Below are 21,909 nucleotides of genomic sequence, written 5' to 3'. Positions count from 1 at the left end.
ATGAAATGACCTATATAGTGATAGAAGATTTTGGCCATATTACCTAGTCCTGATATAAAGTCCTTATTTGTAAAATAACTATCTAATACCTGACAAATAATGTAGTGGAGTTAAAATTACAACATTAAATGTAGTAGAATAGAAGCATAAAGTGGCATCAAATGGAAATATGCATGTAAAATAGTACCTCAAATTTGCACAAAAGAGCCATCAGATTTTTGAGCGGGGACCTTTGGGTGCTGGCAACATAGAAGTTCATTTGCATGTACTACCCACACTGTAATGATACATTATGAAACTGGTTGAGTACATAGCTTGAGTGAATGTACTTTGATTCATTCCACCATTTGATTTCCCTGCCACACTTTCTATCTTTGCTTTGGTCATTTAGGTTCTGTAACAATAGGAACCCAAAGTCAAGGTTTTCATATCTGAACTGACCATCCTGCTGCACTCGTTCCCTCCTCTTCCTCTGAACGATAAGAAGCCAATCCGAGATGAAGAGACAAATCTCGACTCGACTTCACGTGACAGTGAAGCTTCTCCAAAATCCCTTTTCCTCCACGCCCATCTGTAGGTGGTGCATTCAAAGACTACTCAGGCTCGCTACCATGTTCTTTTGGACATTTTTTTTCACAGCAGGGCAAGAAAGGTCTTGCCAGCTTGAAGGCCGATGCCAAGGGCAGATCTAAATATTTATAACTGCGGCTCTCAACTGGTTTTGAATCCGACCTGAATGTGACCTCGGCTACGAAGGCATTGTTTAAAAAAAACTGACTAACAGACAATAACACGATGTGATTGAATGTGTCGTTTTGCTCATAATCTCTGCATTTCCTTAACAAAATGAGAAAATAAGGATTTTAAGCTCACAACACAGTGAATGGAGGACACATTAACATGAGACACATGAGACGTACTGTATAGCAATCAAAGAATTTATGTAGCTCTAGCTAAGGTATAGAGGCACAGCTTGGTGTAATCCTTTATGTGCAACTTTATGAGTTATTAATCTACTGTTACGGCCAAACTCACCTCCCCTTCATCCAATATTTAGTGCCATTGTCCCACCTTATGGTGACAGCAAAGCAGTGCCCGACTCAAATAAACTCTAAAGGCCCTGACACACTAAGCCGACGGTCGGCTGTCGGACAGTTTGGAGCCGTCGGTGAGCGTCTGTCGGCCTAGTTTTCGCACAGTCAGCTCTAGTCTGCCCGTGTCAGAGGTTTTTCGGCCGATTCAGCATGTTGAATCGACGGCGGAGCTCATCAGTGAGAGAAATCACTCTGATTGGCTGTTCAGCTTCAATGAATCAGTGCACAAGAAAAGAAACAGAAGTGAGGAAAGCAAGCAAACGAGTAGAGTCAATAGGAAAACACAGAAGGCTCTTCTCATTTTTCATCTCATCTGATCATTCCAATACTCAGATATTTTCACAGCGACATGGCCATCTGGAATGAAGCTAAGTGGTGACTGAGAGTGGTGTGAAAATGGTCGGCAAACGGCGCTATATTTCAAGTACATATCATAACCAAATAATATAGAAGCAAAGAGACAAAACTCCGGTGTTTTTTTGGACCGAAAACGCGGGGGACGTTTAACTGGTGTCCGGTAGTCACTTTCAGTCCAAAATGGTGGAAGAGAAGGTAGCTTTGCTGGTGGGCGCTGACGTTATAATAACAACGGCTTGTATATCCGCCATCCTCGATCTTCCTGTTTCCCTTTTTTGAATGACGAATACAGACTACTGCAACCTGCTGGTGTGGAGAGTTATTTCCTCTCACGCAGGCGCAGAACGTACGTTCTAACTGGCAGTCGGCTGTAGTTTTAGCGGTGTGTTCAAGTGCAACTTATCGGCCAAGACAAAGGTGACGCAACAATCGGCCTTCATCGCCGCTAGTTCTTTGATGTCAGCTTGGTGTGTCTGGGCCTTAGTGGAGGAATAAGCCAGATTTTAACCGGCCTGGATCACACGTGAGCTTTAAAAGATCACAAGAAACTTCTCACACATCTAAAATACTTTCTTAAACACAAAATCCCAACCTCGTCTTTGAAGTCCACTGAAAAGACACCATTATGAATATCCAACACAGCCGCGGTGAACCAGAAACATCAATCATCCCACATCAGGAGGACGCAAGACTAAGATTTACTCAATAATTTGAAGGGATTGCGTAATTACTACTCCCGCTACAAAGGGCGAGGAGCAAAGCTGGATGACTCTGGATGAAGTCAAACAAGATATTTAATTTATGAATGGTTAGTCATCAGGCAGGTTCATTTCCTGCATTGTGAAATAAATGTCACTGAGGTAGAAAGACATGTGAAATGGAGCTAAAAAACCAGACTCCATAATGCTTCATAATCCTCTAAATGAAGTCATGTTTATCCTGTCAGAGGCAGAATTACAGTTCTCCTCCACAGTAAAACACGTAGGCAAACAGGTGGAAACAAAAATATACCTCCCGTCCCACCCAAAGAGCCAACTCATAATATTGTGTCAGCACCCTGAAATTGTGAAATTTCACACAACACGCAGGTCATTTCAAAAGATCCCACCCATCGAAAACGTTCCAACGAGGCGATTTCAAGCTATACTTTATTCTTATTTTTAGAAACTAGGCCAATCAGGAAGAAGAAGAAGTGTGGTGTGAGGATCACTCAAGCTCCTCTGCTAAAAACCCTTTCATGATCCCAAGACAGAAATAACTACTTCTTCTTCTTAAAATAGGCTGGAGTGGAGAAAGATATGGACAGAGCGAGCAACATGATTAAAAAGCTCTGCCTTTTTTTTTTTCTCTTACACAATCCGACTTTCCTGAGATGGTTCGACAGGCTTTTGGGAAACGTGTCCAGACCTGACGAACAGAGGTCAAGATAGACATGCTAGGTAGACTGAAAGAGAGAGAGAGGAGTCACACAAGGAGGTGCAGCTCGAGTTTTGCACTCGGATGGTCCTAACATGACACGTTGACCTCTGTCGAGTGTTGTGGAAAGGCACAAAGACTGGTGGATAATATGTGCTGCAGCTCAGTGAATCGGTCCAGACATGATGAGTCAAGCTCCAGACAGACACAGCAAAGGCTTTGTCAGATATGTCAAGCTATGTCTCCTCGGCCGGGATGTTGCTTCTCTCTGCTCTGACTTTTAAACTCTTTTTCCTGCTGCAATCTTCTTGTAGTTGATGTTTGGCTCAAGTGAAGCAGCAACTGTCGTAATCATTCCTATTATTTATCTAATCATCACTAGGGGTGCAAGAAAATATTGATAGACTGGTAACACTTCATTTTACAGGTCCGCAAATGTCATGGTAATTAGGTGATAATTAGCAAGTAAACTATTTTAAATTTCTTTGGAATTACTGACAAATTTCCCCAATATTTACCTCAAAATTTGTCGAAAATTACATTATTTAACGATTATATGCTAAAATAGCATATAATCGTTAAATATGGCCCTTAGGCTTGAGAAGCAGTTGTGCGCTGCTCAGACACTTCTAATCAGGCACAAAACTCACCATACTGACATCATATGAAACTACAAAAACCTAAGGAATCCATTGGTACCAATCATGTCATACTAGCTTGTGTGTAAGGAGGTTAAATAACGCTCAAAGGGATCCCTTGACCTCTGACCTCAAGATATGTGAATGAAAATGGGTTCTATGAGTACCCACGAGTCTCCCCTTTACAGACATGCCCACTTTATGTTGCATGTTGGGCTGCAGTTTGCCATGTTATGATTTGAGCATATTTTTCATGCTAAATGCAGTACCTGTGAGGGTTTCTAGACAATATTTGTCATTGTTTTGTGTTGTTAACTGATTGATTGATATTGTGATATGACATTAGATCGTACTATGGGATAATTGTTGTCTTTTCCTGGTTTTAAAGGCTGCATTACAGTAAAGTGATGTAAGTTGACTGTTCTAGCTGTTCTATTATTTGCCTTTAACCACTTAGTCATTATATCCAGTAGGGATGTCCCGAATACCATTTTTTGGGGCATCGAAGCTTCAGTGAGAAATAATCAAATGTATTCGGCGCAGCAGACTGACATGTTCTTCTGTCTGTCGTTTTCCATCTTCCCCGTTTCAGTGCCCGGGACAGCACCGCTGCCACACTACTGTTCACACACCTCTACACACAACAAACAGCGATATCTGTCTGAGGATAACTAATAATAAATAATGTTGAATATGAATATTGTTGTGGAATTATTCCTTGTTTCATGGGCTAATTTGGGATTTATACATTATTATTACATACTTATATATAAAATAAATAAATAAATAAAAAACGAAGGATTCGAATACTGATTTGGAGGTTGATTACCATGGCAATGGTTAGGGATGCACCTATACCGATACCAGTATTGGGTATCGGGTCCGATACTGTGCTCATGTATTCGTACTCGTACTCGCAAAACGGCACCGATACCACCGTTGGGCCGGGATCCCACCTCAGCCGGCGCGCGCTGGCCCTCACTTTCATTGCGCCACAGGGTTTTGCTTGCACCCTCTGACTCGCGCGTCTATAGAGTCCTTGATCCATGTTTCAAGACGGGTCGGTGGGTTGCCGACATCGCCGGGGGAGCGCTGTAAAGCTGCGGCTGCGAGCCACCTTCGCCCCGAGCCTTTCCAAGCCGGTCGCGGCGCACCGCCTCGTATGCGGGACTCCCCAGCCTGCCGTGTGTCGCTCACAACCTCCAGCTGGCTGTTAACGAGGGTCTTTTGGCACAGAGTACTTGTATCAGTACACGGTATCGTTGAGTACCCAAATGTAAGTACTTGTACTCGGTCTGAAAAAAAGTGGTATCGGTGCTAGCAATGGTCGAAGCTTTCGGGTCAGCCCAAATATCCTGATGATTATTTATCAAAACTCTCACTGTGTAAATATTTTGTAGAAGCACCAACCCTGCATTATCGTCGCAATATCGGTATTTAGGTATTTGGTCAAAAATATCGTGATATCTGATTTGCTCCGTATATCGCCCCAGCCCTAATCGCAATATATTGAATCATAACGGATGAATCACGATACATATCGTATCACCAGATTCTTGCAAATACAACAGCCCTATGCGCCACCCATTTCCCCCATGACAAGCCATTAAAGGGAATAACCCATGTTTTAATAATGAGCTGAGAAAATCATAACTTGCAAGTGAAAGTTAAGTAATGCATTAAAAAAAAAAAAAAAAACACCCACAAGATAGAAATGGTATGCTCGGTTACACCCAACTTTCAGAAAGAGGAGAAAATTAATCATTAGAGGAAGAAAAAAAAAAAAAAAACTTTGGGGAGAGGTTGCAGAGAGGAGTCAGAGTGAAGAAGAAGAAGAAGAAACACAAAGCTGTGATTTGACAGAGCATACATGTTAACGTTAGGGCGACCTAATTCCCCCCCACCCTACTCTTCCACCCTCCTCCTCCTCCTCCTCTCTAAACGTGTAATAACAAAGCGATGATCAATAAAGTGGACTTTCCAGTGAGGCAGCACAGACCTGGACCCCCCTCTTTGTTCCAGTCTGACTTCTTCTAACATGTTGTCATCTTTAAGCCCCCTTTTTTTTTCTTCAGAGCCCCCTTCCCTTAAAAGAAAAAAAGAAAAGCTCCCTCCCTGCCTCCGAGCTATACTTGTGAAAACAACTATGAAACATTAAGAAGCAGCAGAATGTTGAACTGCAACAATGTATCCAGTGATGTATCCGGTGGTGGTGGTGGGGGGACACAAAGTGCTTGTTTTGTGGGGTCGTTATCAGCGACAGTTTAAACAACATGCTGCTGCTTTACAGCGACATTGTAACAAGTGTGATTCTGGTCTGCTTCGCTTTGCGCAACAAAAACAAGAAAAACTCACCACAACTCCTGTAAGCGCCCAGAGGAGGAAACCCGAGGCGAGCTGGTGGTGGTGGTGGTGGTGGTGGAGAGGGGAGAAAAAGAAGAAAAAAAAAAAACCCAAGTAGGAATGTATCCTCTCCTTCTTCTTCCACGTTTTCCAGCCCCGGCCCCTCTGTACTCCACACCCCAGGAACAGAGAGTGTGAGCGGGGTGTGGGTGGGGGGGATCCTGGGTTGATAGCAGCAGCAGAGCACGATCTGGGACACACTCACACACAGCCAACACTTCGCAGTTTATCCCTTAAATCCAGGCAAAAAGATCCGTGATTCGAGGTTAACTTACAGTCCAGTCGGAGGTGTACTTTCTTGGGCCTATCCTGGGTGTTATATCCCCCACGGTTTATCCGCTGTATCCGGGCGCGTCGGCCGACTATTCTAGTCCGCCATGTTGTGTGTCTGTCTGCATAGGAAGAATGGGAAGCGAACAGCAAAAAATTCCCAGGCCAGGCCCCGTCCCTCTCTTCTACCGCTCTGTGTTTCCACACATAGCCTGCAGCGACACCTGCTGGCACAGCTGGACGTTACACCGTCCAGACACACAGGCACTGCAGAGTGCTGGATCAGGCTGGGGAGGGGGCTCCAAGGGGTCCATTAATGAAGGGCCCCTGACTCATACGGTTTTTCCATATAAACTCAGAAGAAAAAGTTTAGTAACTTGTGTTTGGTGGATTATTTCTCTGTTGTTACAATGCTAATTGGCATTGTATTTTACATCGTTGGAAAGCCTGTTTATTTACCTTCACAATGATGTCCAACTTGTAAGGATCATGCATTTGTGGGATGAGCAGCACAGCTGATTATGTGTTTTTTTTTCTCGTAAAGTTCTGACTTTATTCTCGTAATATTATGACTTTTTTTCTCGTAAAATTATGACTTTATTCTTGTAATATTACAACTTTTTTTCTCGTAAAGTTATGACTTTATTCTTGTAATATTACAACTTTTTTTCTCGTAAAGTTATGACTTTATTCTCGTAATATTATGACTTTTTTTTTGCAAAGTTATGACTTTATTCTCGTAATATTACAACTTTTTTTCTCGTAATATTACGACTTTATTCTCGTAATATTACGACTTTTTTTCTCGTAAAGTTATGACTTTATTCTCGTAATATTATGACTTTTTTTCTCGTAAAGTTATGACTTTATACTCGTAATATTACGACTTTTTTTCTCGTAAAGTTATGACTTTATTCTCGTTATATTACAACTTTATTTTTCGTAAAGTTATGACTTTATTCTTGTTATCAGTGGCGGCTGGTGGATTTTTTTTTGGGTAGGGCCAATCAATTTCAACAAACATCCTAGTACGATTCAATGCAAAAAAAGGTATCAAAAACGCATTACTACTTTGCAGTTACATTTTTATCATTTATTCCAACACTGACATAAGGACATCTTATTCATACAATTCAGTATGTTAATATAACATACGACAGATCATTTATAAAGGAACTTTGCTCTTCAGTCCTTCTGAGTGGCAAACCTCTCAATGACCTTCTTATTGAAGTCAGGCATGTTCCTGACAAGTTTCTTCTCCATGGAGAGCATAGCCAGAGCATTAAGGCGATCCTGTGTCATGGTGTTTCTCAGGAAGGTCTTGATCCCGCGAGAACTGACATGAGCCCTGACGAGAACAGAGAGAGACACACGTGAACGTGCGCGCGCACACCATGGGCCAAATCAGTTTGGCCCTCCCGGAAGTCTTTTTTACGGCGCTGATTGGATGAATTGTATGTCATTCATGCTTGTAATTATATATCTTTAATCAGTGATTGGCTGTACTGCTTATTAAACCCGCCTTCCTTGGGCCAAATCCATTTGGCCCCAGAAAGTGCACGTGCAGCAGAGCAGAGGTGCACTAGCAGAGAGTTCAAGGAGGAAAGCAGATATTTGGCGCAGTTATCCTATTTTACAAATATTACGGGTATATTCTATAGGTCAAAAACACACATATTGACAATTTTTATAATTTTTAAAATTTTTATAATTAATAATTTTATAATTTTTTTTTTTTTTTTTTGGTGGCTCAAGGTGGGTGGGGCCAGGCCCCGTGGCCCTCTATTGGCCGGCCGCCACTGCTTGTTATATTACAACTTTTTTTTCTCGTAAAGTTATGACTTTATTCTCGTAATATTCAGACTTTTTTTCTCGTAGAGTTATGACTATTCTCGTAATATTACGACTTTATTCTCGTAATATTACAACTTTTTTTCTTGTAAAGTTATGACTTTATTCTCGTAATATTACGACTTTTTTTCCCGTAAAGTTATGACTTTATTCTCGTTATATTACAACTTTTTCTTTTCGTAAAGTTATGACTTTATTCTCGTTATATTACAACTTTTTTTCCCTGTAAAGTTATGACTTTATCCTCGTAATATTCCGACTTTTTTTCTCGTAAAAGTATGACTTTATTCTCGTAATATTCCGACTTTATTCTCGTAATATTACGACTTTTTTTCTCGTAAAGTTATGACTTTATTCTCGTAATATTATGACTTTTTTCTCGTAAAGTTATGACTTTATTCTCGTAATATTACAACTTTTCTTCTCGTAAAGTTATGACTTTATTCTCGTAAAGTTATGACTTTTTTCTCGTAATATTATGACTTTATTCTGTAATACTTAGATTTTTTCCCTCAATGTGGCCCTAATACTCCGTAGTACATTTGCACTTTGGCCCTCACTGCATTAGACTTTATTTTTTATATTTTTTTATGCCAGTTAAATGGATAAATAACAGAAAATAACTAAGAGACACAAAACTAAACCAAAACAACAACAAAAAACATAAAACGGGGGGTATTGGGATATGGGAGGCGTACCTATTTATCTCAAATCTTGGACTAGTTGTGTTATTACAAAAGTATTAGCATCAAAATATACAGTAAAAGTAATCATTATTCAGAATAATATATATTATTGGAGTATAATTATTGTGTTCATCTCTTTAATGTTGCAGCTGGTGAAGGTGGAGGTACTTTATATACTCAATAATTATATACTGCTTAATAATACATCATAATGTATTAGTTGGTTTAAAATGTGTGTTAAGAATCGGAATCTGCAAAGTAACTAATAGCAACTAGCAACTAATACTGTCAAATTGTGTGTGTAGTAAAAGTAACATTTTTGCCTCTGAGATGTAGTGGAGTAGAAGTATAAAGTTACATCAAATGGAAATACTCAAACACCTCAAAATTGTACTTAAGTACAGTACTTGAGTAAATGTACTTAGTTACATTCTACCATTGATATTTAATATATACATCAACCTGCTCAGGAACTGCAGGTGAAAATGAGCTTTTTGGCTGAATCTGACACATTTACATTTGTATTGATGTTAATTAGGCTAATGTGTTCTCTTTGATAAATAAATGAACAAAGTATAGTATAAAGGCACCGATGTGACATTAAATGTTCTGAATGTGCCGCATTCATAAATAAAGTGACTGTGAGAGTTTATTGTAAACACACCGTCCATCGACCTGAACTCAAGAAGAAAGCTTGAATCATAAGAAAAAAGAAATGATTAAGAATAACAGGTCCATGACTGAAACTACCGAAACTGACAAAATGTAGAAGATTATCAGAAAAGTCTAAATATAACCGAGTACATCAATAAATAATATTGTTAGTTAAATAGTTAAAATGTGTAAAAAAAATCCGATTTTTTTGTGGGTGAAGTATTCCTTTAAGTAAGATGATGATTTTAACTATTCAAGAAATTGTCTGGGGTAAATTTTTATTATTTTGTCTATTATAGTAACTGGAAAAACTGGGTTTGGACTGTTGGTTGGACAAAGCAATTTGAACTGGGTTTTGGAAAATTGTGATTACATTTTTTAAAGTTTTCTGAGCCAAATATGAATTGATTAATATACCATAATGAACATAATCACTAGTTGCAGCTCTATAGACTACAAGCGTTGTGCATTAGAGTGAAAGACCAGTGCAAACATTGTGGATTTGTTCAGTTTCTTCTTCTCCACATTTTTCTTGTTCATGGTTCTGTGGATCTGGATACCAGCACGATACAAAGCAGGCATTTTTATAGATTCTGTGGTCCACCTGACGTACATATGTTTGGACACAAAAGCCTTGGATTTGCGTGCTGACTGAGCCACCATCAGCCATGATAAACCTTTTATATAACATACATCAGTCTTCTATTATCATTCACGCAAAAGGAATTCTGCACACAAAATGTTATATCTCATTTATTATTCATATCTCACCATAAATGAAGAAGCAATGAAAGCTAAAACTTGAAGTTAATAAATACTATGAAAGAATACATACACCATGTTTCCTCTGCTGGTTAACATAAAACCATTAAGTAGAAATGACAGGATCTTGCCAGAGAACAGAATATGAATACCGTGTGTACCAGCATGGAAACAACAGCTGATTATAAGACTTTGCATGTCCAACTCACATTTTGTTTTACTTTAGATGTTAAAGTTAAATGTGTTCAATGTGCTCAACTGAAAACCAGAGTTTGTGGATATTATAACTGCTAATTGAAAAAACTGATCCTGGAATATACTGTATGTGTACAATCAATCAGTAAAGAGATCAGTTTAACAGGATGTAAATTAAAAAAAAGCGTGTGCGTGCGTCTCAGCAGCTGACAGATTTGCAAATACGGCGCTTTAGACTGCCAGGTTAGCAATGACAGCCTGGGTGAACTCGTCGCTCGAGGCGTAGCCCCCCAGGTCTCCGGTGCGCACCTGTTGCAAACATAAGGACAGTGTGTTACTATATGCACAGCTGCAGCAACACATGTCCACACACACTGTACCATGGCCTGCATGTTAGAGAGCCTTTAAAAAACTGCACTCACACAATACAAAAACTCAGCGAGATGTGCACATTTAGAAAGCAGCAGTGTCATTTCCCTAAGCCCTTTATTTTATCAAATTTATATTTGGCTGGGAATACAAATAAACCAGTCATATAAGGATCACCTATAAACCAGATAGTGATCAGTTAACAATATGAGAGAACACACTGCCATCGTCCAACATGCGTCTAGTCATCTTATTTATTAGTATTCAACCACAGTAACATCATTCAGTCCAACAGTGACTATTAAGCAGTGTTGGGAAGGTTACTTTTAAATTGTAACAGGTTACAGATTCCTAGTTACCCTGTTAAAAATGTAATAAGTACTGTAACTATTTGAATTACTTCATCAAAGTGATTACTTTTTAACAAAAAACTGAGCAATGAAGCTGAAAAGTCCTAAAACCATAAACTTGTAGCAGTGTAAACCTCACAAAAGTACTCAACACTGGTTACTGTCAAACTTTTATTAAAGTTCATCAATATAACTTGAATTATGATAGGATAAGAGCAACAGAATGAATGTGATATTCTACATGAAAGCTTTTACCGAAAATAATATGTTTGGATTAGGACTGTCAAAGTATGCAACGTGATAATAACGTGTTAACACAAATTAGTTTTAACGCCACTAATTTCTTTAACGCATTAAAGCAAATTGCGATTTTTAGGTTGTAGCTCAGTTTTAAAGCTAAACTAGAAAACCTAAGGAGCCCATTGGTACCAACCATGTCATAATAGCTTGTTGAGAAGGAGTTTAAATGACGCTTCAAACTTACGCTACATTTTGGCGAGGAAAAACTGGCATGACCTCTGACCTCAAGATATGTGAATGAAAATGGGTTCTATGGGTACCCACGAGTCTCCCCTCTACTGACATGCCCACTTAATGATAATCACATGCAGTTTGGGGCAAGTCATAGTCAAGTCAGCACACTGACACTGGTTTCTGGACGATATTTGTCATTGTTTTGTGTTGTTAATTGATTTCCAATAATAAATATATACATACATTTCATAAAGCAGCATATTTGCCCCCTCCCATGTTGATAAGAGTATTAAATGCTTAACAAATCTCACTCTAAGGTACAATTCTGAACAGATACATATTTGTGATTAAATTTGATTGCACCAAAAGGTCAAAACAAGAGAGCAGTGACTGATCTATTAATTTATCAGTTTATTCATTTGTCATTTATCATTTGTCAGTGTTTTAAATTCTTACAGCATCGGTGGCATGAAAAGTTCTGTGTGATCGAGCAGCGCCATCTTATACAAAACTGGTTCAAATGAGACCTTGGACATGATGTTTAAATATAAAAGTTATGACTTTACCCAGTTCATTTGTTGTACTTGTCGCAAGACTGAAAACTAAACAGATAACCTACAATGTACAAATTCATAATTAGTGTAAATGTTGTGCACTGCTCCATTGTGACCATCTCATAAGGAGATTTTCTGTGGATTTATTATAAAAGTTGGTGGTGAAGTGTGAGGCAAAAGCAGATCGGTCGATATAAACTGTTGATGAAGGCAGTCTGGCAGCTTTCTAACAATGTGTGATGGCAGAGAGGTAGTCTGTATGGCCAACATGGCTGAAGCAACAAGCACAAGGACATGAAAATGGGCGTTAAAAAAAAAAGGTCTCCCAGAATGAGTGAAAAGATTATCTAATCAGCCAGTAACAGATGTGCAGTGACTATAAGGAAATATGTATAGATGATATAGATGTATGATGTAAATCCATGAGTTCAACACAGTTGATTCCACTGGATCTATCAGCAAACCCAGTATAAATCACAAACATTATGATGTGAACTGTGTGGCACAACAGTCATTAGGCAATGAGAGGGGAGAGGGGGGAGTTCTTAACATCCAGTTTGTGTTAAGAACAATGTCCAGATTTAAGGGAATGTCAGTGAGGAGTGTGACGACGAAACATCTTTAGTAAACAGGTCGGTGACGCAGGTTTTCCACGATAGCACCCACAAAGTCGCTAGTGGTGCAGTAACCGCCGAGGTCTCGTGTCCGCACCTGGGACGTGCACATAGATACACACAAACACACACACACACACAACACACAGGATAACGGGGGTACAAGGACAGGAGGGAATTAAAGGAAAGGGAAGAGGGAGAGGAAGGGCACTTCAAACGACATGCTGCTTTCAAATGTCCTTAAAATGATAATTTCTCACATTCACACAGCTGCCTCAAATACAAAAGCTATCCCAACTGAAAGAACAGCGTTTATTAGCCACCTCTTGTACACAAGCAATTTTTAGAGCTGAATCGACCATGCATTTTATTGGAGGGACTAACCGACCTAGTGCTGGCGTTTGTGTCAGTGTATGTTAGTGTCAACACGGCGTAGGGGCAAAAGGCAGTTATTTAAAAAAAAAAAAAAAAAAAGATTGGTTGTCCTGGTAACAAAAGCATATACCTGGCACATTTATGAGGTTGAAAATGAGCGAGGAAGAGAGATGCAAGAGAGGAGCTGAAGTAAGATGCATTAAGCATGTATACAGTTTCAAAAAGTCAGTAATCAAAGGCTCTCTAACAGCAGGGGTTCTCAAAGTTATTACTCAAAGGTCCGCATCCGATCTTTATTCAGAGGTCAGAGGTCTGGAACGGTTGGCGATAACAAAATATAACGTATTCTATTCATAACGTGTAAAGAAGGGTATCGTTAGGAGATACAAGCCATACTACTCTTGTCGATACTCATTATCGATTCTTTTTCAGAATTAAATAATTACTATTTCATATATAATTAAATAGCAATTATAAGAGCTTATCAATCCAACGGTCTTTAATAATTTAGCACTGGTGCCCGTTTAATACCGGGTTTCGGTACCCATTCTTAATTCCGGGTCCAGATTGACAGGCCGTTCGGTCCGACCTTGGTCCGACCTTTGAGAAGCCCCGTACTACAGTATAGTCCGCAGGTGGTTAAATGTAGACATATCTGGGTCAAGAACTGCTAATATTACACTTAAGGTGGTGCCATACTGGTATCTGACTAATTTATGTGAAAAAGATCTCTCAATCTGTATTGTATTTTTTATTTTCTTAAGCGCCTGCAGCATTTTGACAATATGAGAATACAGTTACTGACCCGCAAAACTGATGAGCAGCCTGTTCATTTAGAAAGCTGACACGAGGAGAGTATACACGTACTTCACATTCCTGAAGCAGAACCATCTCTGTTATTTTGCTCTGCTTGTATTAACAGAAAGCATTCCCTCTGAGTGTTAATAGTGTTAGTGTTGTCATGGTAGGCGTCTCCACATTCACAGCCTGAATGCACTAGTGGGCATCCAGTAACTAACAAGTAACACACACACACTTACCTTGCCCTGTTTGATGACCTTTTTGACAGCGTCTGACACCATGTTGGCGTGATACTCCAGGCTGCAACACAATATAGTGATAATTAAAGAGGTGGCCTGAACATACTTGTCCACATGTCAACAATTCAGACATACTTAAGTCACATACGGCTGTTTTCTAAGGGCGCTTTCACAAGCCATAGTCTGTTTGGTTAGTTAGTGAAACTGTTTGTTTTCTATTTAGTCTGGTTCGGTTTCACAGTGCACAAATCAAAGCGGACCAAAACAACAAATAATTTGCTGAGGGGCGTGAAGGAAGGAGCAAATTTATCTTTTTCATCTTGAGAGCTGCCACTTCTGAGCAGGGGACCGCGGTCTTCGATGCTGTCGGAGTGTTTTCACTTCGACTCGGCACTGATCTACTGTGTGCACGAATCCCTTCTCCTCCAGTTTATCTTGACTGATTTTATAAAGTCACTGTTTACTTTATTGAGCATAATCTGAATGTTTTCTATGGCCCAGATGTCAAACAGACATCGGACTTCTGCAGATCCAGGTCAGTCCTCTCCCACTCATGTTAACCTGTCCTTTACCGGTGTCCATCTCAACAAATGCCCGCACAGGCAGCCTGTGTTTTGGTTCGCTTGGAAACAATCCGAAAGACCACCTCTCGCAACCGGTTGTTTTGGTCGGCACCAGAGTAAAGTTTACTGCGTTCACAGCTGCCCAAACAAACCGATGATTTGATTAAAACAGATTAAATGTTGGCTTGTGAAAGCGCCCTAAGGCTTGAGGGTTGGGCGCGCCAGGACAGAGGACATACGGTGTGAAATGTGGTGTACTTCTTACAACAAGACCTAAGAGGTTGACTCACTTGAGGTGCCTGAGCATGTTAGCAGCACTGAGCAGCATGGCTGTGGGGTTGGCGATGTTCCTTCCTACAGCTTGTGCAAATGGGTGGCGTGCACCCTGAAAGGGAAAAGAGACAGGGGGTCAAGAATGACGCTGTTGTAGTCCTAAAAAAACAAAGGAATCAGAATAAAACCAGAGAATGACTGAAACTAAACAGTCAGTGGGAACTCACAGTCTCAAACACAGCGTACTCCGCGCTGTAGCTTTCACCGGGAACAACTCCTGCTCCTCCGACCAGCCCTGCTGCCAGGTTATCAATAATGTTACCATACAGGTTGGGCATCACCAGCACGTCAAACTGGTACGGGTTCTGGACCAGCTGCAGCAAAGTAACACAGACAAGTTTAAACGAGAAATGGAAAAGTGATGCTTAAACCTGATCAGCGAATGATTTATTTATTAAGTCAGGGGAATGAATTGTGACGCTGTATATATATATATATATACCTGCATGCAACAGTTATCAATGATTATGTTCTCATATTTGATTCTGGGGTACAGTTGTGCCACCTCCGCACAGCTCTGCAGAAACAGGCCATCGCCTAATTTCCTGTAATGAGACAAGTGTTGTGTTAACTATAATGCAAATCATGACCTAAATTAGCAATATTTTAAGAACTAATAGAAGAATATGATTTAAAAAACAAAAAAAAACAAAGTGGTAGCTTTGCTGTGTCCTTACATGATGTTGGCCTTGTGAACGGCGGTGACCTTGCTCCGTCCCTTCTTGGTGGCGTAGTCGAAGGCGAACTTGGCGATGCGCCGTGACTTTACCCTGGTGATGATCTTCAAACATTCGATCACACCCGGCACACTCTACAGAGCAAGGAGAGGGTACAGACAATTTAATAGAGACATTCTTATTTAAGCTTTGACTAATCAACAGTGCAAGAGAATGAAAACACATTAAGCTTTGTTTATGCTCGCGCAAGGCACCGTGGCGCCGACCTCTACAGATGGTGCGCGCACAGCGAGCACGCACAAAGGCATCTATGCTCGACGCGTTGTTCTTTGCAGTATTCCTACGAAACGCCAGAGGGCATACAAACAAAAGATTCTGTGAAGAAGCAAGAAGTCAACAATTGTGACCAGCAAAACTCACTGAGGAGGACTTGTAATTAACTGTAAACTCATATCTCATATTCATGGACATACTTTATCACCTTTATACGATCCCTGTAAAGAAAGGAGTCAAGTATTAAATGTCTTATAATGAAACAAAGGTTGAAAGGTTTAATATCCCGTAAACAATATGATTTGGCTGGCAAAATAGAGATCTCCTGCTTTTAAAGCTTTTTTAAAATGAATTTACCGTCTTCCTATTTCTTTATTTTACTTCTTAATTTAAGTTATTTTTCCAAAAATTCAGAGGTGCACGACCAAGTGCTGTGACAGCCTGTGGAGCCTTCTCGCTTACCGCACAATACGTGATGTTGTCATTTTTGGCTCATGCACACTCGCACTGGGAGCACTATGGCGAGCAGAAACCCATGTCCGTCTGATGGACCAGATTCAAGCTTTCTACACCGTAACGGCTCGTATTTCACACTGCCAACAAACTTTCATAATAAACTGAGTCTACAGGACAGATAAAGAGTCATTATATGAATAGCAATGGACGTTATGAGCGAGAAGTAGTTCAAAAGAAAACCTGAATTAAAGACACACAAACACATTGTACTGTTCCAGCACCTCTGGCAGAGTGATTCATCTTTGTTTTGATACTCGGTTTAATGCTGGCCAAATCTCTGTGTGCTCGAGGGAAATCTGCCTCTTCAAAGAACAGAACCTTTTCATGTGGGTTTCAAACCACAGTTCATTCAGTGTTGTTTACCTCGTGCTCCAGGGAGCTGTACTCCCCCTCGGTCTGCTCGCGGATGATGACCAGGTCCAGGTTGTTGTGGCGAGTGCTGTAGCCCGGCAGGCTGTTCACATGAACCACATTAGCAAACAGGTCCAGTTTACGCCTGGGGAACGGATAGTAGGAGGGAGGTAGAGGTTTAAGAAAAATAAAAAAAACAACAGAAAGAAAGAAACACAAAATACACACGTAAAAATGCTCAACTTGTTTTGTGTTTTTACCTCAGTCTCATCTCATATGAAGCCAGCTCCCCTTTGAACTCCATGGGTGTGTGAATCTTTCCTGGATAACCAAGCAGGTCATAAACACACACGTTAGGTCCTTTTAAATATTTTGTTGCTATGAAATGGGAGTGAACTATGAGAGGAGACCAAATAATCAGTAAAGCTACCTTTCATGGCCACTTTGTTGGTCTTCATAGAGGTTAACACTTGCTCCAGCCTCTCCTCACTGGCCATGTTCTGCACCTCGCTCAGGTGAAACTCCTCAAATTCTACTGGGACATCTCCTGCCTGGAGACAAGGCAAAAAGAAGTCAACTTTAAGCCATTTGAATACAACAATTAGAAATATATATCATCAACATATAGAGTGGGGAAAAATGACATATCAAAATTAAAACAATAGAAGATGGTGAGGTGAAAATCCCTTTAGTGTAGTTGGTTGGTTTATAAAGCAGTGAATGGTTTAGGGTCAAAATACATGTCTGATCTTCTGCTACATTATGAATGATGGTCTGCTTTCCGTCCCCCGAGTCAAAACTAAACATGGAGAAGCAGCATTCAGTTTTTGCTCCATATATCTGGAACTGAAAACTGCAGGTCAGCTGCAACTCTCACTCCTTTTAAATCAAAGCTGAAGACTTTTCTGTTTGCCGCTGCTTTTCATTTCTTACACTGCACTGTAATTTTTATTATTGTATTTTATTCCTGTCTTATTCTACTTAGCTTGCTTTTATTTTCTATTTCTTGGATTTTAATGACTGTTTTTAATTGAATTTAAATGTACTTTTATAATGTGTTTTTTTTGCACTTTGTCTCGATGCTTTTGATGTTCTATGTAAAGCGCTTTGAATTGCCTTGTTGCTCAAATGTGCTATTTAAATAAACTTGAATTGCCTGTTGTGAGAAAAAGAAATCCTACTCTTTGGTTTATTTTCTTCTACACATAACTATAGTGGACCATATTTTTTTTTGAAAAGACAAAGGGCAGTGATGATTCCATTGTTGTCTTTGTAAAATGTACCCTGAACACGTCCTTGACAGCAGTCATCAGCTCAGGTCCCACTCCGTCTCCTGGAACCATCGTGACCTTGAAGGTAGCATCGGCTCGGGCCGGCGGGGCTTCTGGGCCACAGAGAGCAGCAGACACACTCAACGGTCGAGAGGCCACTTGCCATCGCGGGCCGCTCAGGCCCTGAGGATGGAGAAGAAGATACAGTTACAACAAGGACAACATGGTGTACCTGTAGTAGCTATCCCTTTAATATCTCTGAGTATAATGGTGATTAACAACTTTTTTTGACTTGTGACTCCTTAAAATAAAGCAGCGTTTACTTGACTCCTCATCAGTTTGCATATGAGAAGTAAGCAATTCCCAGGATTTCCCCGTCTTTCTATTCAATTTTTTGAGGAAAAAACATTTTTGAGTAGAGCTGAAAATGATTAGTTGATTCATTCAATCAACAGAAAATTAAATTGTCAACTATTTTGATATCGTTTGAGTTATTGATTTTCCAGAAAATTATCTACAATATGTATCGATATTACAATATAAAATTTAGGACTGCCCCCTCTAATTGGTTGTTTTGGTCTTAGTCGACTAAGATTTCTTTAGTCAATTAGTAATTTTTTAATGCTTTTTTTCATACTAAATGACTTCATCTCTGGTAAACACACAATTTAGTGGGACTTTTGTGTGATTCTTTGTGGAGAAACCCAGAACTGTCGATTAAATCAACTAGTCAATTATTCGACTAAGAAGAATTTGGTCTAAGGACAGCCCTAATAAAATTACATATACTACATACATATATTACATAAATTGCATATACTGTGATAACTTGATAGAGGATTATATCCATATTGCCCACTGCTAGTGACAATGGTGCACGATTGATTAGATAATATTAAGGAGGGCAGAGATGGGTGTGACTTTTTTTTATCTCTGAAGACGTGCTTCAAGAAGATCCTGAATAATCATCAGCCACTGACCTGTGGGCAAAATGGGAGCAACATGTAATACCTAAAATTCACTTCAGCTGTCATCTGTCAAAATGACAACTCACTACCATGCCATAATAACACAGCAGCTTTAAAAGTGATAATCTAGGCAACTTCACATCTTTTGACTCCCACTGGCATTGAGATGACTAACAACTCAGACTGACTATCAGCATTTTCAAAACCAACTTAAAACGTCTGTTGAAAGCTGCTCAGCTCTGTACTCACTCATCTTTATTCCATGGTCTTCATGACTCACTTTTACTTGACAAGCATACTTTGTGATGTGCTATTGTGTGTAGCTGTGTATTGTGCATTGTATATGTTCTTTCTTGTATGACTGTAGTATGTTTCTTTGTTTTGACCTGCCAGGGGACTACAGATGTGAATTAGTTTAAAGCTATAACCTGGTACGGTGCATCAAATGGTGACATTTATGTTTTAAACTGTACATGGTCCCTTTTAAATAAAATAATAAAAAATAAATAACTAAAACAAAGTTATCAAATCACAAGCATAATATATATATATAATCTGAAGTGAAGAGGCTTATATGGTCTACTCTTTTAAAGACAGTTATGCACAATACAATAAGTGATGTGCTGTTATAAGTGTGTAATAGTAACTGATGCTTCACTAAGGACAAGTAGGTTACCATGTCAACCATGTCAGGGTTAACTGAGCTAGTTAGCTACTTTAGCTCACTATCTCACATTCTAGATAGTTAATATAAAACTAGCTGGCTATTGACTTATCTACTGATGATGGAGATTTATCTTCTCGTTGAGCAGCTGATAAAACCAGATGGAGCCACAACAACACTATAACTACAGATATATGTGACTATAACTGTCACCTCTTATCTGAGGATGACAGGAGCTAACAGAGTATCAATGAAGGAGGCTCATGTTTAGCATCAATACACGAATAACACAAACCAGAAGACAAGAAAACATGGCACTTTAGTTTAACAAATTACAACTTCAACTACTGAAACTCGTTTCCTAGCGACGTGTGTGTAAAATAAGCTGTTAAACATCATCTGTGCTCTCACCTTGACCAATGTTACCAAGCTTCCTCTTAAGGCGGCCGCCATCGTTACAGCATGAAGCGACTGAGGTTCTTCTTCGGTGGTGGTGCGGCGGTGGCAGAGTGATAACTACTAGTGGACAACAGTGGACCCTAGTGGACAGAAGAGGTAATAGAGTGCTACAGGAATAAAATACTTGACAAATTAAAAGTACAGAGTATTTTCTCATTTAATTAAGAAGTTCAAACAGCTTTGAGTGAGTATTTTTTCATTTTAAGAACTTGATTGCACATTGAACATAGCGGTTTTAAAGGTCCCATATAATGCTCATTTTCAGGTTCATACTTGTAATTTGTGTTTCTATTAGAACATGTTTACATGCTGTAATGATAAAAAAAACAACTTTATTTTCCTCATACTGTCAGCCTGAATATGCCTGTATTTATCCTTTGTCTGAAAAGCTCAGTTTTAGCGCATTTTGACGGAATTGCAACAGAATTGCGTTGCTAGGCAACAGCTTGGGCCCATGTGTACTTCCTGTCAGCTGATGACATTCACATACACTGCAACAGGAAATAAACTGGGACACATTTAGAATGTTAACGTTTAAAATTGTGTCAAGGGTCTAAATATTGTATATTCGTGACATCACGAATGAGCAGAAATCCTGACAGCTTGTTTCAAATGCAGAGTTTCTGTATACGGGCTGTGTGTATTTCCCTGTAGATTGAGTGTTTCGATACTTTCACAGTATTTATATAGGACTTAAGCCTGCTTTATAATAAAAAAACATTAAAATCTCACTTTTTTATAAAATGGGACCTTTAAGTGAAATTATCGAGACAAAAGAAATAAACATAGGCCTAGCCTTCATCGTACGAAGCCCCCCTAGATCCCTAGGAGAAAATTGTATTAATTCGTTCCCTCAAGTTAGTAACTCATTCCCTCAAGTTCCCTTGTTGATTGGAGGAAGTGCACTATGAACTATGAACTCATGTTCATAGTTCTAAGAGTTACTAACTTGAGGGAACGAAAAAAAGAAATTCTCCTAGGGGTCTAGGGGGGCTCCGTAATATCGCGATAGAAACGATATAGAAAACTATATATACGATAGACATTTTTATATCATTTTGCCCAGCCCTACACAAAATCTACATAATGCTACATCTGACAAAATGCGTTTTGCTCTTTTGAAAGGTCTTCATAGTTATAATGAGTCATGATAATGTTGAATGAGGATGGCAAATTAAATTTTTAAGATGGGACAGAAAGAAAATATAGAAATATATGGTGAAGAATGAGGTGAATAGTTGAGAGAGGTACAAAATAGGAAACAGGAAACCCTACAATATTGTGCAATACAACAATGTTGCAATAAATACAATGAAGCTTGTACTGTTCACTTCACTTTGAATGATTCAGGGGGCCCAGAGCTAGACAGGGCCCCTGGGACATGCCCGGGATTACAGTTATTTATTGTGTCAGAGCTGTTGTTGAGCTGAGCTCAGGGGGCCCAAAGTGTTGCACACCTGAGTCCATCTTTATCTGAACAGATGAGGATGCACATTTTCACACTCTCATCTTTCTCAATATGTTACATATTGCTCATAATATTAGCATTAACATCATCATCATATACGTATTTGGTGCTGCCACCTATGGCCCCACCCTCTGAATGGGCTCATCCTAAATAGGTCAGGGGATTCCCAATCCTATTCCAGGCAAGTGATGCTCTCTGCTGACATACAGGATGACATCTGGGCTTTAAAATCACCATCATGAAACTATATATCAGCAGGTTACC

At 39.6% G+C, this 21,909-nt stretch overlaps 3 protein-coding genes across 8 annotated transcripts in view; all 3 read right to left on the bottom strand.

Annotated features, from left to right (window-relative positions):
• ptpra (protein tyrosine phosphatase receptor type A) overlaps positions 1-6,306 on the bottom strand; it is a 37,840-nt gene extending 31,534 nt beyond the window's left edge. For 2 of the 3 annotated variants that reach the window (XM_074622516.1, XM_074622587.1), the window contains exon 1: positions 5,861-6,302. The gene's annotated coding sequence lies outside the window, so the exon portion shown is untranslated. Of the gene's footprint in view, positions 1-5,860 lie in introns of all 3 variants that reach the window. The other variant, XM_074622426.1, reaches the window with a different exon arrangement.
• The window catches only part of gnrh2 (gonadotropin-releasing hormone 2), a 278,332-nt gene that overhangs the window by 40,324 nt on the left and 216,099 nt on the right, over positions 1-21,909 (bottom strand). The gene's annotated exons all lie outside the window — the stretch shown is intronic.
• idh3b (isocitrate dehydrogenase (NAD(+)) 3 non-catalytic subunit beta) lies at positions 10,107-20,276 on the bottom strand. 4 transcript variants are annotated; one of them, XM_074622225.1, is made up of 11 exons: positions 20,130-20,257; positions 18,099-18,269; positions 17,246-17,366; positions 17,076-17,136; positions 16,828-16,960; positions 15,676-15,809; positions 15,441-15,543; positions 15,166-15,312; positions 14,956-15,050; positions 14,103-14,163; positions 10,107-10,635 (listed from the first exon to the last, which is right to left on the bottom strand). In XM_074622225.1, the coding sequence occupies exons 1-11, from the start codon at positions 20,169-20,171 to the stop codon at positions 10,558-10,560; spliced, it is 1,146 nt and encodes a 381-aa protein (XP_074478326.1). In that variant the 5' UTR covers positions 20,172-20,257; the 3' UTR covers positions 10,107-10,557. The 4 variants fall into 4 exon arrangements, 2 of the variants coding, with proteins under 2 accessions (XP_074478326.1, XP_074478236.1); XM_074622135.1 differs by lacking the exon at positions 10,107-10,635 and adding an exon at positions 11,907-12,784 and having other exon boundaries at positions 20,130-20,276; XR_012592221.1 differs by lacking the exon at positions 10,107-10,635 and adding an exon at positions 12,489-13,732 and having other exon boundaries at positions 13,935-14,163.

Source organism: Sebastes fasciatus, chromosome 1, assembly GCF_043250625.1.
Source record: "Sebastes fasciatus isolate fSebFas1 chromosome 1, fSebFas1.pri, whole genome shotgun sequence".
In the NCBI taxonomy this organism is placed as follows: domain Eukaryota; kingdom Metazoa; phylum Chordata; class Actinopteri; order Perciformes; family Sebastidae; genus Sebastes; species Sebastes fasciatus.
Note: the sequence above shows the minus strand (reverse complement) of the source record. Positions and strands in the feature narration are given on the sequence as shown.